Source organism: Sphaeroforma arctica (assembly GCF_001186125.1).
Source record: "Sphaeroforma arctica JP610 unplaced genomic scaffold supercont1.191, whole genome shotgun sequence".
In the NCBI taxonomy this organism is placed as follows: Eukaryota; class Ichthyosporea; order Ichthyophonida; genus Sphaeroforma; species Sphaeroforma arctica.
The window spans coordinates 55,049-68,568 of record NW_014040367.1 but is presented as its reverse complement, the minus strand read 5'-3'; the positions used below and the strand labels follow the sequence as shown (position 1 = coordinate 68,568).

Genomic DNA, 13,520 nt, shown 5'->3' with positions numbered 1-13,520 from the left:
TATATATATATATATATATATATATATATATATATATATATATATATATATATATATATATATATATATATATATATATATATATATATATATATATATATATATATATATATATATATATATATATATATATAGTGTCATTTGTAGTACAAACTCCCCATGTGCAAACCAGATGAATAATCTACACCATGCCCAAACCCGTTGAGACACAGGCATATCCAAATTCCTGAGTTTACGTGTAAGCAATATCGCGTCGATATCACACAGCTTTGCATAGTTAATACATCAAGTAGAGTGAATGGACAATGTGAAATCCTCGTGGATGTGAACATATACCGCAGGATGTAAAAACATATATGACAAGGATTTGTGCTTAAGATGAATGGTCGGCTCCATATAAGATTAAAGCTCGCTACGATGACATATCAGTATGAATTTAAGCACAAATACCCATATACCTCATCGAACCAACACAGTTCTTAGACAATTTCAACTTTAGCCACTAACTCGTGCATGTAGGTAATATAATTGGGATGCAACTCTCCACATACAAAAGACATTTCACTCTCACTTCCATACTTGTTTTTCTTCAGCACAGGCGTCAATCTAGGTAAAACATCTCTCGCCCATTTCGTTCGCGCGTAGTTCTCATTCCCCACGCTTCTCTCGTCTTCCTTCAGAGCCCACGATGTGTTTAATCTTATGGTCCATAGAAGCGAGTCCATTGTGCAACCAACGTACGACATCCACATCTGATACTCTGCTCGTCCCTGAAGGCATCAACATACATGAAAAAGGTTATTGGTGAGTACGGACGCCGGGGCTTTATTCGAGATGCTGTTGGGTGCAAAAGCCGCACACAGCTAGCACGAAAGATTTATTCAGAGTACTGTTGTGTCCAAAAGCTCGCAGATACACTACAGGGTGCAGGGTGCTACAAATGAAGTGTATGAGAGAATACACAGGCAATTGCAAGACTAAGCAGCACAACTCAGTAGCTCACATTCACACTTTGAGATGACTAGATATGCAACCGAGCTTGATCACATTTGTCCACACAATCACAGAGTAGCGACAAGGTGTAATATAAAGAGTAGGGACCTGATGTGTTCGTGAGACAGTACAATACTACCTTGATGTCCGTCATAGGCGGGGATAGCGGAACATCTGGTGTCATCTCAACCAGCCATTGTATAATTGCCGTTGCCTCGACAATACGGACTACTCGTGTTTTGTCTGCTTCACCTTTAGTGTTGTCTGTGATCTCTAACATCGGCACGTATCTGTAGACACAAATTTTATAAATACACAGATACGGTGTACGATAAAGCTCGGATTTGATAATATTTGAACTATGTTGCAAGCAACTATAAGCCGAGCGGCTTACCACAGAACGCATACACTTTAATGTTCCTTTGAATCACAAACTAGAATTCATACTATGAATTTAGTTTATTACCAATATTTACTGCAACTTGATGAACTATATAAAATTAAACGTGTTGAGAAGGCAAATAAAGCCAACAATAATAAAAAGCCTGGATACTCGAGCAGATAGTCGGGTGCAGTATATACTTGCCGTCTCACACCTCACTCTGGTAATAGGCACAGATTGGCACACAGCGTCAACCTGAAGTATACCCAGATTGGCACACAGCGTCAACCTGAAGTATACCGTTGAATATGAATCAACACGCACATACGTACCTATCTGGACACTTCTGTACATATTCGGGTGCAAAGTGTTCTTTCTTCATTACATTGATCTCAGTCATCTCCAGAGATATTCCCAGCTCAGCAGCAGCCCATACAACGCGATTGGACCGCAGACCAGGCATATGATACAAGCGCAACGTAAATTCTCTCAACGACATGGCGAAGTAACTTAGTAGTGTGAGGACGCTGTCACGTATTACATGAAAATATGTACTGTATGTATGCATTTAAATATGTGTACAACTGTACAAGTGTACATATATGTGCTAAAATACATATTTATATTTGCTTTTAGAAAAAGGTAAAATTGATGACGTCGTCGTGACATTCCATGACATCACTCCCCAAAAAAGGAGTCATTACGTGTTTTGGCGGCTCATTCGTAGGAACATAAATAACTACTGCACGTGCACGTCCCCACCTAAACAAAACTGTCTGTATGTAACGGTGTGTGCCCACAATCGAACTGAGCTGCTTTCGTGCAGTATATAAACTGGCTATCCACCGTGGTATGTGTATATAGTCAATCTAACTACACACTCTGGTCTAACCACGTGTACATACATCTCAGGGTATACAGCTGCTATCGTATATTGAATGGGCTATGCAGAGTGACATGTACATAAGTTAATATAGCCAGTTCAATTTTATTTTTTTGAATACTTATACTATCACCTCAGAAGCAACACAGTACCGATTCACAGCTAATCACGACCGTACCTAGAGTACAGTCACATACTATTGAACGTAGTAATCTATTAACGTTTTTATCCTACGTGTCTTCACACAGCAGCACCCCACGATGTCAGCTACACAGCACATTACACGAGGCATACCACGTACAAGCACAAGCCTAAACACGCTAGTACGGACTCACATCACTGCGTCATTGAAAAACACACACGCAAATACATATGCATACACACGTACATTTGGAAATGAATATACACGTACGTTCACCAGATCGTATAGTTGTGCAAAATTGCATAGAAAGGACTATCCCGCGTACGATGTGATTGTTATAGGAGGTGGTCATGCGGGCACTGAAGCGGCATCGGCGTCGGCGCGAACGGGTGCGAGGACTGCGTTGGTTACACACAAGATCGAGTCTATAGGTAAAAAAATTTCTAATACATATACGCGCATGTATGCCGTTGTCGATCGAAGCTTTGAAGTAGTACATACGGAGAGTATATCTCGGTATTGAAGCGGACCTCATTTTTATCAGACCACTACGAATTTGCAGATACGGTAATAGCCCAGAATAGTTCGTATATTGCTGATCATAGTATACTGAAGTTGTGTTTTTTTTAGTCTGTCGACTGGCGCGACATTTATCGATCTGAAGATAAGCATTCGTTGTTCATGAGATCTGTAGTATACATATTAGGATACATTGCTGCCTCATCCATATATGTCTATAGGACACATTACTGGTTTCTCGTGCACCGGGTATTCTCCTGCGAAGTGATTGTTGTGGCTTCAATCATAACCTTCCAAACAAAAACCTTATACAACGCCCCTGTTTACTTTTAAACAAGAGTATCTCGTGCACAATAGCTGTGTCTCGCAATATATAACCACGTTAGGCGTATCTGCTACAAGTATATTCAGTTGCTGGGGCAACTACGCAGACATTCGGGTTACAGAGACTGGTCTGGCAGACCAATGGAGGCAACTGTTGCAACGTTTTATCTTGCCTACATACTACATTATACGTAGTACACACTCACCAGGCACACATGCGCAATATGTACTAAACATACTCCCACTATCCACCTGCAGGCGAGATGTCGTGTAATCCGGCATTTGGAGGCATTGGGAAGGGTACGCTGATCAGGGAGATTGACGCCTTAGGTGGAGTGTGTGGCAGGGTCTGCGACGAAGCTGGTATCCACTTTCGCATCCTGAACAGGCGGAAGGGTGCTGCGGTGCAAGGTGTGATTAGTGTCTACTTTGGTTTGTATCAGTTAAGAACAGATATACCTAGACTAAGCGATTGACGTACTTGTCTAGACATATAGACTCGGGTGATCGACTATGCACAATCTGGCAGTTGGCCTGCATGAGATGTTTGCTTGTTATGCGTCTGTATTGCTCATGTGCAAATCTAAACATTGAATGTGTGACTGGTTGACGTGGTTTAGTCACAAATACCTTTTTTTTGCGTTTGCATATGTTGCTACGTACGAATTAATGTTACGTGCCGAGGTATTCAGACCCACTTTTGATAGACAGCCGACTTTTCTGGTCCAGTACGTTCAAGTTTCTTCCCACTCCGCCAGTTTATCTGCCATGTAAACTGATATCGGCGTAGATTCCTCCCTGTCACCCACCTATTTCTCGCATTCTACTCACAGCGTCCTAATTTTATTCAAAGCGTCCTAAATTTACTCTCAGCTTAATCGTACACATATTACGGCATGTATTCCAAATTGCTCATTATATCCCAATTGGTATACATTTTAGGGCCCCGCGCCCAGATCGACCGAGACATTTATCGCAAGGGTGTGCAGAAGGAGCTGCTCACGAACACACCCAATCTGGACATCATAGCGGTTGGTGTGGATGATTTGGTAGTGGATCGCTCGTCAGATCAATTACGGGTCACTGGTGTAACCCTGGGTACGTGTATGCAGGTGTATAGCTATTACCAAGTCTACTCCTTATCCGGGTTGTGTAGGGAGAGCTTAGAGCAGATCTACGCTTATGTGTCTATTTATACACGAGCATAGTAGAGCGATTTCAAAACCATCGTATTTTGAAGTGGAGTGAGGCTATGTTATACTGTCGATAGCGAATATTTGCTGGCAGTCCATTGAATACTATACACGCAGGCGCACACTCACTCCCCACCTGTAGTCGGGGGCCCAAACTCGTAGTTGAAGAGTGCACAGTGGTCTGTCTGCGCAGTGGCAGGTGAGCTGATCACTATGTGGGAGTGTACTACTCAGTCAGTGAATGGAACATGTGTTTTAAATGCATACACACTCTACCCGGTATACCAGCACAAACATGCCTTGACATACACATGTCTAGGACAATGCAGGTTTGATAGACAAACGTATATACATGCCACAATGAGTTGTTCGAGTTATAAACATGAATACATGATACTATTAGCTAAGAACGCCCTCTACCATATGTATCACTCAGCCGATGGATCTCGCGTTTCGTCTAAGGCCGTCATACTCTCGACGGGGACCTTCCTCCGAGGGATGATCAACATTGGCGAAAAGTCTTATGAAGCCGGTCGATTGGGAGACGCACCCGCAATAGGGCTGGCAACATGTTTATACGACCTCAGATTCAACATGGGCAGATTGCGCACAGGTACAGCACTAGTATGCTTCATTCCGTATCCGTGCACCTGTGCTACACTACGATTAAACGTGTTCTTGGTGGTGACAACTGCGTAAGTCTATGGACATGTGGGGCGTCCTGCGAGCTCGTGTCTGTATCTTGATAGTCGAGCGGCACGCATGCCATCGTACGCAAACCTAAGCGCATAGATGAGCTGTCAGATATGTAGCTGAATGCGACACCTCGGCGTTTCTCTACGACCACATGCAGGTACCCCTCCGAGACTTGATGGCAAAACAATCGATTTCTCTGGACTGGAAGCACAGCCAGGGGATGACGAGCCCATCCCCTTTTCGTATCTAAACGACACTGTCACACACGCGAACAATCAAGTACAATGCTACATGACACACACCAACGAGGAGGGGCACCAGATTGCACGCGATACGTTGCACATGAACAGACACGTCACGGGTGAGAGCAAAGGGCCCCGCTACTGCCCTAGCATAGAGTCTAAGGTGCGTAGTACAGTACATGTGTTTATACAAATGGCGACAGATTGAATTGTTCCCTTGTTGCTCTGTTGTATTAATGTGCTCGTGTATGTTGGCTTACAAATCGGTTGTGTACACATCAAATTTACTGTATCGATGCACCTGTGACTCTGGCGCTGTTACAATTTGTTCTAACAGCCATACCACGCACAAAGACAACACCATACTTCTGTTTCTGAAATTAGTTAGGCGAATGCATATTGTACCGAAAATAAGATAGCGTAAAATCATATCTATCTATATATATATATACCTGCACGGTACATGCTGCTGGCATTGTATCGGTACCTGTGCTGCTCAAAATATATTAGGACATTCTGTAATTTGCTAGCGATAAAATACCCGATCCACATTTTGTTGCATTCAAGATCACCGACAGCACACCAATACTAACGACACAGCGGTTAATTGCGCAGGTGTTGCGATTCGACCGGCCTCGACATCAAATATGGCTAGAACCAGAAGGACTGTCTAGTGAACTAATCTATCCCAATGGTATCTCGATGACTATGCCAGAGGAAGCGCAGGTAAGTAGATATGCTTGATATGCGGTTACGTGCATGGTGTTTAGGCATTCGAATAGGTTATAGAGAAAGAGAAATCATGTGTAAGATGTCGATATACAATTGGCAATATATGCTCATTTCCATTTTTGCTTTATGGTTTGAAGCTCATGCATTGAGTAGCGGAACCCCGTAGTAAATTCTCGAAAGCTTTAGTATGGCTTAGCACTGTATAGGTATAACTCGTGCGTTTCCACATTGCTATAATATGTACAGTGTCCTGGTTGAACATTTAGGCTTCTCCTCGTCTACCCCATCTACCCGTTATCAAACGTGTATCCAAACATTTTGAGCCACTAGTATACTGTCCCTTAGAACACTGTCCTATCGCAGAACCTGGAGTCTGGCTTTGTCTATGTCTACATATTGACCTTTCTCTCGAACCATCATACTACCACAGGAACGATTCATTCACACTATAGTGGGACTCGAGAACGCTAAGGTAGTTCGTCCTGGTTACGGAGTAGAGTACGACTATGTTGACCCCAGACAACTGTACCCCTGGTTGGAAACAAAGCTTGTCGGGGGCCTGTATCTGGCAGGCCAAATCAATGGGACTACGGGATACGAGGAAGCTGCTGCTCAGGTGTGCTGTGGTTGTATTGTCGACTTTGTATATCATAAGCCGTTACAAGTTCAATTGTATGTATTTATAGATCTGCACATGTTTATAGATATATATATATATTGCATGCAAATATAAATACCGTGTACAAGTATATATGCCTGTATATGAGGGGTTGTCTTGGCGGGGGAAATCATTGTAAACACCAGTCTGCCATTAGATTGTGCCGCAATGGCTGTGAATATATACATCACTTCAATGAGCAAGATGTGGGCTTGGTTGGGGTCCATCGAGTTAGGGAATGTGCTCATCAACATTCGATCGATTAGTTGGATGACTTGTGTGAATTTATATTCTCTCTTGTAGTCGCTCGCTGTGTCAGAGCAGAGAGTTTATCTAGAGACTGCACAACACGTGCTACACATCGACGCGTCCTCGGAAGTGTTGACGTCTGTGACATCCACATACCAGTTTATGGTGTCAAGATTTGATACTGTCGATGTTCCACTCGATATTAACTATTGTTATCTTATGCATGTCATACTGATAGGGCATCATTGCAGGAATCAATGCCGGATTGATGACTCTGTCGACACGCAACGCGAAGGCCATTGATGCGGCCAACAGCGCAGGTACGTATGAATCCGGTTGTGTATGTAAAAAGAGTTTTTGCTGTGGTAGTAGCGGTATACGTGCAGTGCTATTCATTGGCATATGTGAATAATACTAACTATGGTGGTGGGTTGTCATATCTCGATGTCAGTTGATAAAAGCTCGATGTTAGGAACAGGCATTCCGATAGAAATACAGACTCCACTATTCAACTCTCCTCCACTCCCCTGTAGAACCATGATGACACGCCTGCAAGTCCAGTTAACAGCAATACACACAAACGACGACATGCGCGATTCTATCCATATAGTACATGGCATTGATTAAAGTACGTACCCACTCATCCCATACAACCACGCAGATTTGTCTGCAAGTATTACAAGCACAAATCACGAAGACGGAGAATGGGCGCCTTTCATAGTCGACCGGTCGGAGGCCTTTATTGGAGTGCTGATTGACGATCTGGTATCACAGGGTGTCAGTGAACCGTATCGCATGTTCACCTCACGAGCTGAATACAGATTGCATCTTCGCGCAGACAATGCCGATTTGAGGTGCGTGTATTGTAAGTGTTGTTTTTCTTTTATGCGATCGTTATATTTTGTGGCGAGAGAGTTCAAGGTTTGCTCAGATAAATAGGATTCGCACATACTGCGAGTCGGATGCTCAGTGAAAACTCAATGTGTATAATGCGCTCTCACGCACTCGATAGGATGTTTGTTTACACCAGGGCCTATAGATTGTGAGTTTGTTGCAAATTTGGATCAAATTTCCGTTTATAAAGCAATCGCAATGCTCTTGATGTGTGTATAGCCATGTAATAGGTGTCGGTGTCGTCAAGAAATGAATTTATTCTGTTGCATAGTACATCGGTAGATTGGCAAGCCGAACATGCTCTCTGCTGGTAGGGATTGTAGCACATTATCTAACATGTGCATGGTATTCTACTTGTTTCACATCAGGTTAACAGAGAAGGTCAATGCAGCTGCACCGGGTGTTGTCTGTGACGAACGTCTGCGTAGAGTTCGGAATGTGGTGGGGAACATGGATAAGTCCAGGGCTCTATTGCAAAGTATAATCAATACCCCCAATGTTTGGGGCGACCTGCTTGAGGTGAGACTTAACATGTCATCATTTGTACTCTTCTTGTTATGAAGATGTGCAAGTGATGATAATTCATACTGAAACATGGTCCTGTCATAACAAGAATGTGGGGGTTTGGATTGTTATTGGTGGATGTCCTTTCTTAAATGAAAAAGAGATTTGATGACCATGAGGCAAAACTGGGTCTACAAAGTGTAGGCCTCCTGTTAGTCTTCGTACACATAGTTTTGAAAAAATAGATGTGTGTATGTCCCGCAAATGTGTATATCCGTAAACTCCCGCACATATTACTAAATATCTGATGTCTTTCATCAACGTCTGCAATTGTAAACTTGCGGTCGCATATCACATAGAAATTTGTAAGATTCAAGATTTTATAAAAATACATAATATCGTATGTGTGGGCTGTAAGATGTGTCTGTATTCTCTTTTTATCACGTTTGGCGGATTTATGGAGATTTGACCACCTGTATTTAATTGTTGTATATTAGTGCATCATATACATACACGTGCGTTTGCGAGTGGACCTTTCTGTGTGATTTCACGTATGTAGCACATTTTCAATTGCCAGTACATTTCATCGAAAGTAACTATTGCCTTACCCTGTGTTAATTGTCTGTAGATCAACATGAGCCAAGACGGTAAGAAGAGGTCAGCTTTCGATATGCTCTCGTTTCAAGGCGTCAATATGGCACTGCTGGGGGAGAAGGTATGGTACTTATCAGCACAAACGCTCCATATATGTGGACATATACGTATATATGTAGACACTTGTGACTATATGCGAGACTACTTGTAAATTTTGATATAAACATTAGTAAATGATTGCATAACCATAAATGTACAAACTTACACGCATATGACAAATCCGCTTGACACACACCAGTAAATATTTGTGTGTTCAACTCGTGTGTGACCAGTTTTGGTCCCTAGATACCGTACGGAAAGGATGATATGTTTCAGTGCACAGGGATATGTATGCGCTCTGTTCGCTCTTTTAAGTTAAACGCTCATGTCCGTTGTTGCTATGCGTAAAATTATTTCACTAAATACGTATGGAATACTTTTAGTCGAAGTCTGTGATGTATGTGTTGTGCTTTAAAATATAGCATCTCATAGTTAAATCTAGCAATGTTGCAATTGAATGTCTTAGAGCTAGCATAAAAATATATCGGTGTATGTGGTCATAACGATTTCCTGAATGCTAGATAGCTGTATGGTTTACCGGCCATATGCGTGCAATAAATTTATAGGACTCGGATGTCTGTGTGTGGCAATTAGCCGCCTACATCCTCAACAGAAGGTTTGCTTTCCAGTTGCACTGTCGAGTGATTCACATCCTCGCAATTGTCATGGTAGACTGCTGGCCTCACATACGCTTAACTTTCTGAGTTTCATATTTGTCTACACGATTATTGCTGCATAAGTGTACACGATATATCATTCTTATATTGCACATATGTGATTGCGCGGGGGATGTTGGTCATGCATATTTTCTTGATATCTACGATAGCCTACTCATCTACAGTATGTTATGTGTAATATACTTCATATATCACTCGGTAGATACCGGCTGTTAAGGAACAGTGCGATGCGAGTGTATGGGAGCGCATGGACATAGAGGGATCATACCTGGAACCGCTTGCGCGTCAACAAGCAGATATCGACACCTTCAAGAAGGACGAACATTTGGCCATACCCCACAATTTCGACTTTTTGAGGTAACGATCAAAATTCTGTGTGCGGATAGATATTTGTTTCCTGTGTTTGAATATGTGTTTAAAGTGCAATATTGACTATGTGCTCAAACATGCGATTGGATTTTCACTTGGGTCGGTCAACTCATTTTGATCACCGCAGATTACAAAATTAGATATGGAGGAACGTCATGTGCGCTAGTTCGTGAATACGGCGATTGATTCCGTCAATACATCACAGGATCGAATACATGCTGATTAGTGTAGTTACTTTTGCATGGGTATCGTGTACTCAGTCCTGCTTATGGGTTAGTGCCTTGGTGAACACGTCCACGTTTATGATACTCACATCATCATTCGATACTACAAAACTATTCCATATATCACAACACAACCTCTTATGGCGATTGGTTGTGGTCTCCTACGCATCTCTGAGTGTGTGCTATACAGTGTGCACTCTCATTGTACTTTCTCATGCCGTTGCACTGAGATTCCGTATGTAGTACTTATTGAGTGCTACACAAATAAGACACCATGTGGTATATTCTCATGCTCTGAAACGCTGTTTCTTCCTGTATAGCTTGCCGTTCCTCGACATGGAAGCCAAAGAAGTTCTGAACATGGCACAACCGTTATCGCTGGGTGCCGCATCGAGAATACCCGGTATCACCCCCACACATCTGATCCAAATGCTCAAGTACATAAGCAATAGCAAGCACAGATACCGACATGTGAAGAAAACTGAGACCAGTACACGGGCGGTATCGGTGGAGGCATAGGAAACGTACACATCAGTGTTATGAGGAACCGATCTGTGGAAACTTAAGACTGGCACACAGAGGGTAACAGTGGAGGCACAAGAAAAGATGTACGGATAAGGAGCTAAGGGTTAAGACCGAATCTACCCCGCACATTCGATCCGGATACGATTACGCCAGAATAACAAGCACAGACGCCGACATGTGAAGAACGCTGAGACCAGTACACGGGCGGTATCGGTGGAAGCTTAGGCAAGATGAAGGGCACGAACCTGATTCAGATACTCGAGAACATCAGCAGCGGTAAGCACAGACAAAGCCTAGTTTGGTATCTACTGGCGATGGCGAACAGGACTACCACACAAAGCGCGAACAATGCTCCCAATACATCACAAACAGAACAGAAGTTAGGTTGAGGCACATTCTACGACATGTGGAAGCCGAGAGTATAACCCAGTATTAGGTGTAGGCGTTGTTGCGTTATTACGTTGTTAGGTCGTGTAGAGTTCAAAATCGGGGTTGAGCTTGGAGTCAAACATACGCATCTGCTGCAAATGCTCACGTACATTACAGATAGTAATCACAAAATCATCCGGCATGCGAATAATATCATCCGAGAGACATCTTGGAACCGGTGTCGCAGGGTCCATCCACTTCCAATCTCAGAACTGCACCCACCTAACTGCGTCAGGTAGTAAAAGAACAGAAACCGGCTTGGAAATAGAAGCGTCGGGTGTGTCGCTATGGGCGCATCTGTAGAGGCATAGTTCTAACGGCTTGACATACGGAATATTATTGCTACTGTCTGCTTCACTACGTTGCAGTCCATGTGCCTAGCGGGACACAACGAATTATTGATAGGGGCACATCTATCATTTATGAGACTTCTTTTTGCTGACCTCCACTTACTAGGCTTTGGTGGAGGCACTGGTGAAGTGGTGTGTTATTCGTGATTCTATGTTGTTGTCTGCCCGACACTGTTGGGCTCAAAGTGTCGAGAGGGCCACCATCGAAGCAGTAGTAGAGGCACAGATCAAGATGTGTCTGGCCAGAGAGCGGTTCTAGGAGTCTGCCTACCAATTACTGCGATCATGATTGCGTACGGGTGCCAGGTTATGCAGCCCATTGTCTCTGGATCTCAAATAGTGGATATGCGGGAAATGTTTTCTTATGTATACGTCATTCTCATAGATGATCATAACCCACTCATATATGGAAGGTATGAGAAAGTTTTTGACATGTGATGTGAGAGTATCTGTGACATACTTATCTGGGGCCATACGTACAATTGGAATATGACATTTTGTGTGCCTGGTGACACACTCAGCAATAGTAGGCACCAATGATCACATAATAAAATACTTGTGAAATACTAAGATACCGGTATCACTGACTTTTGACATTTTGTATGAGCTGAGATTTCCAAATCAATATCAATGATCAGCACGAATTAGCTCAGATTTTAAATCACTCCTAGCCACTTACCAGTAACAGATAGATGTGTGAGGGTAAATCTCAATGGGCGAGGTCAAATTCTATATCAGAGGTTCTTGAATGGGTTGAACACCCACCCTCTATTGCTTCCATATTGCTTACCACAGATCACGGAGAGTACTTTTATACTGCTCCCTACTGACAACAATGAGGTTGTATATGCATTTTGTACCAACAGAAATGAATATGAGCGCATTCATTCGCTTCGCTAGGGCTTGAACTTCATCGCCTACTCTCACCTTCCAGATTTGTTATATCTGTACTACCTATAGTCTCTATAACTCCCGTTTCTACCATCAAAATTCACCTTAATATTTGCGAATACGATTCAGGCGAGCGTTTACGATCGTACTCGCCAAACTGCGCTTAGCGATGAAATTGTCAACACCATACTATTTGATTTGCGCATACAGTTAGCACTAATTTATCGATTGCGTGTCATTGCAATACTTCCTATACGAGTTTTGCGCATGTAGCGCTCGTTTATTATTTAATATCCGAGTTATTATGTGTCATCTAGGAGGGCAATCCACGCAATCGGCACCTGACGTCCTCTCATATTCCCTAGCGGCCTGTTGATAATAACAAGGTGTGATACATAATTCTATCATGAGAACTAGATGAGGGCTTAAAGACAATACAGCAAACACACTTGTGCGTGTGAAATACGATGCCCCAAGGTATATTTAAGCTAGATGCACTCGATACATGACGAAAGCAATCGAAAGTGTGTAAAGCGACGATATACTATGTCGCATAATTTAACGGAAACAAGTTGCCATCGATGTCCATGACACACAAGCTACCAGGCCAAGCATCATATGTACATCACAGACTATCACTGAGAGGCACCTGAGGCAGTTTCTTAGCGACGCGCAGAAAATGCAAAGAGTGTGGTACTCTATAGGAGCAATTGATGTACATAATGAAAGATAGTACAAATTAAACCTCCTACTAAGTGGTTGATGACAACACTAAGTGACTGCAAGGCGAAGCCAACAAGAGCGCAATTCTAATCTTTGCGAGACCATTGTCAGCGCCAACTCCAAAACAAGATGCAAACGCTCGCATACACGGCACTTCTGTACAAATATATTATATATATATATATATACGCACGCACGCACGCACGCACGCACACACACATATATATT

At 42.7% G+C, this 13,520-nt stretch overlaps 2 protein-coding genes across 2 annotated transcripts in view; one reads left to right on the top strand and one right to left on the bottom strand.

Annotated features, from left to right (window-relative positions):
* Nucleotides 1–1,904, bottom strand: part of SARC_03658 (hypothetical protein) — a gene marked incomplete at its 3' end in the record, with an annotated part of 2,984 nt that extends 1,080 nt beyond the window's left edge. Inside the window, exons 1-3 of the mRNA XM_014302541.1 lie at nt 1,708–1,904; nt 1,133–1,283; nt 580–770 (exon numbers count right to left, since the gene is read on the bottom strand). Coding sequence (XP_014158016.1) covers nt 580–770; nt 1,133–1,283; nt 1,708–1,874 — 509 coding nt within the window. The 5' untranslated portion in view covers nt 1,875–1,904. The remainder of the gene's footprint in view (nt 1–579; nt 771–1,132; nt 1,284–1,707) is intronic.
* Nucleotides 1,905–2,619: 715 nt separating this feature from the next.
* Nucleotides 2,620–12,241, top strand: SARC_03657 (hypothetical protein). Its single transcript, XM_014302540.1, has 13 exons — nt 2,620–2,831; nt 3,502–3,654; nt 4,186–4,341; nt 4,873–5,049; nt 5,290–5,537; nt 5,990–6,100; nt 6,537–6,722; nt 7,252–7,333; nt 7,675–7,867; nt 8,276–8,426; nt 9,040–9,126; nt 9,984–10,138; nt 10,695–12,241. Exons 2-13 carry the CDS (start codon nt 3,507–3,509, stop codon nt 10,891–10,893), a joined length of 1,893 nt encoding a protein of 630 aa, XP_014158015.1. The 5' UTR covers nt 2,620–2,831; nt 3,502–3,506; the 3' UTR covers nt 10,894–12,241.
* Nucleotides 12,242–13,520: the final 1,279 nt, after the last annotated feature.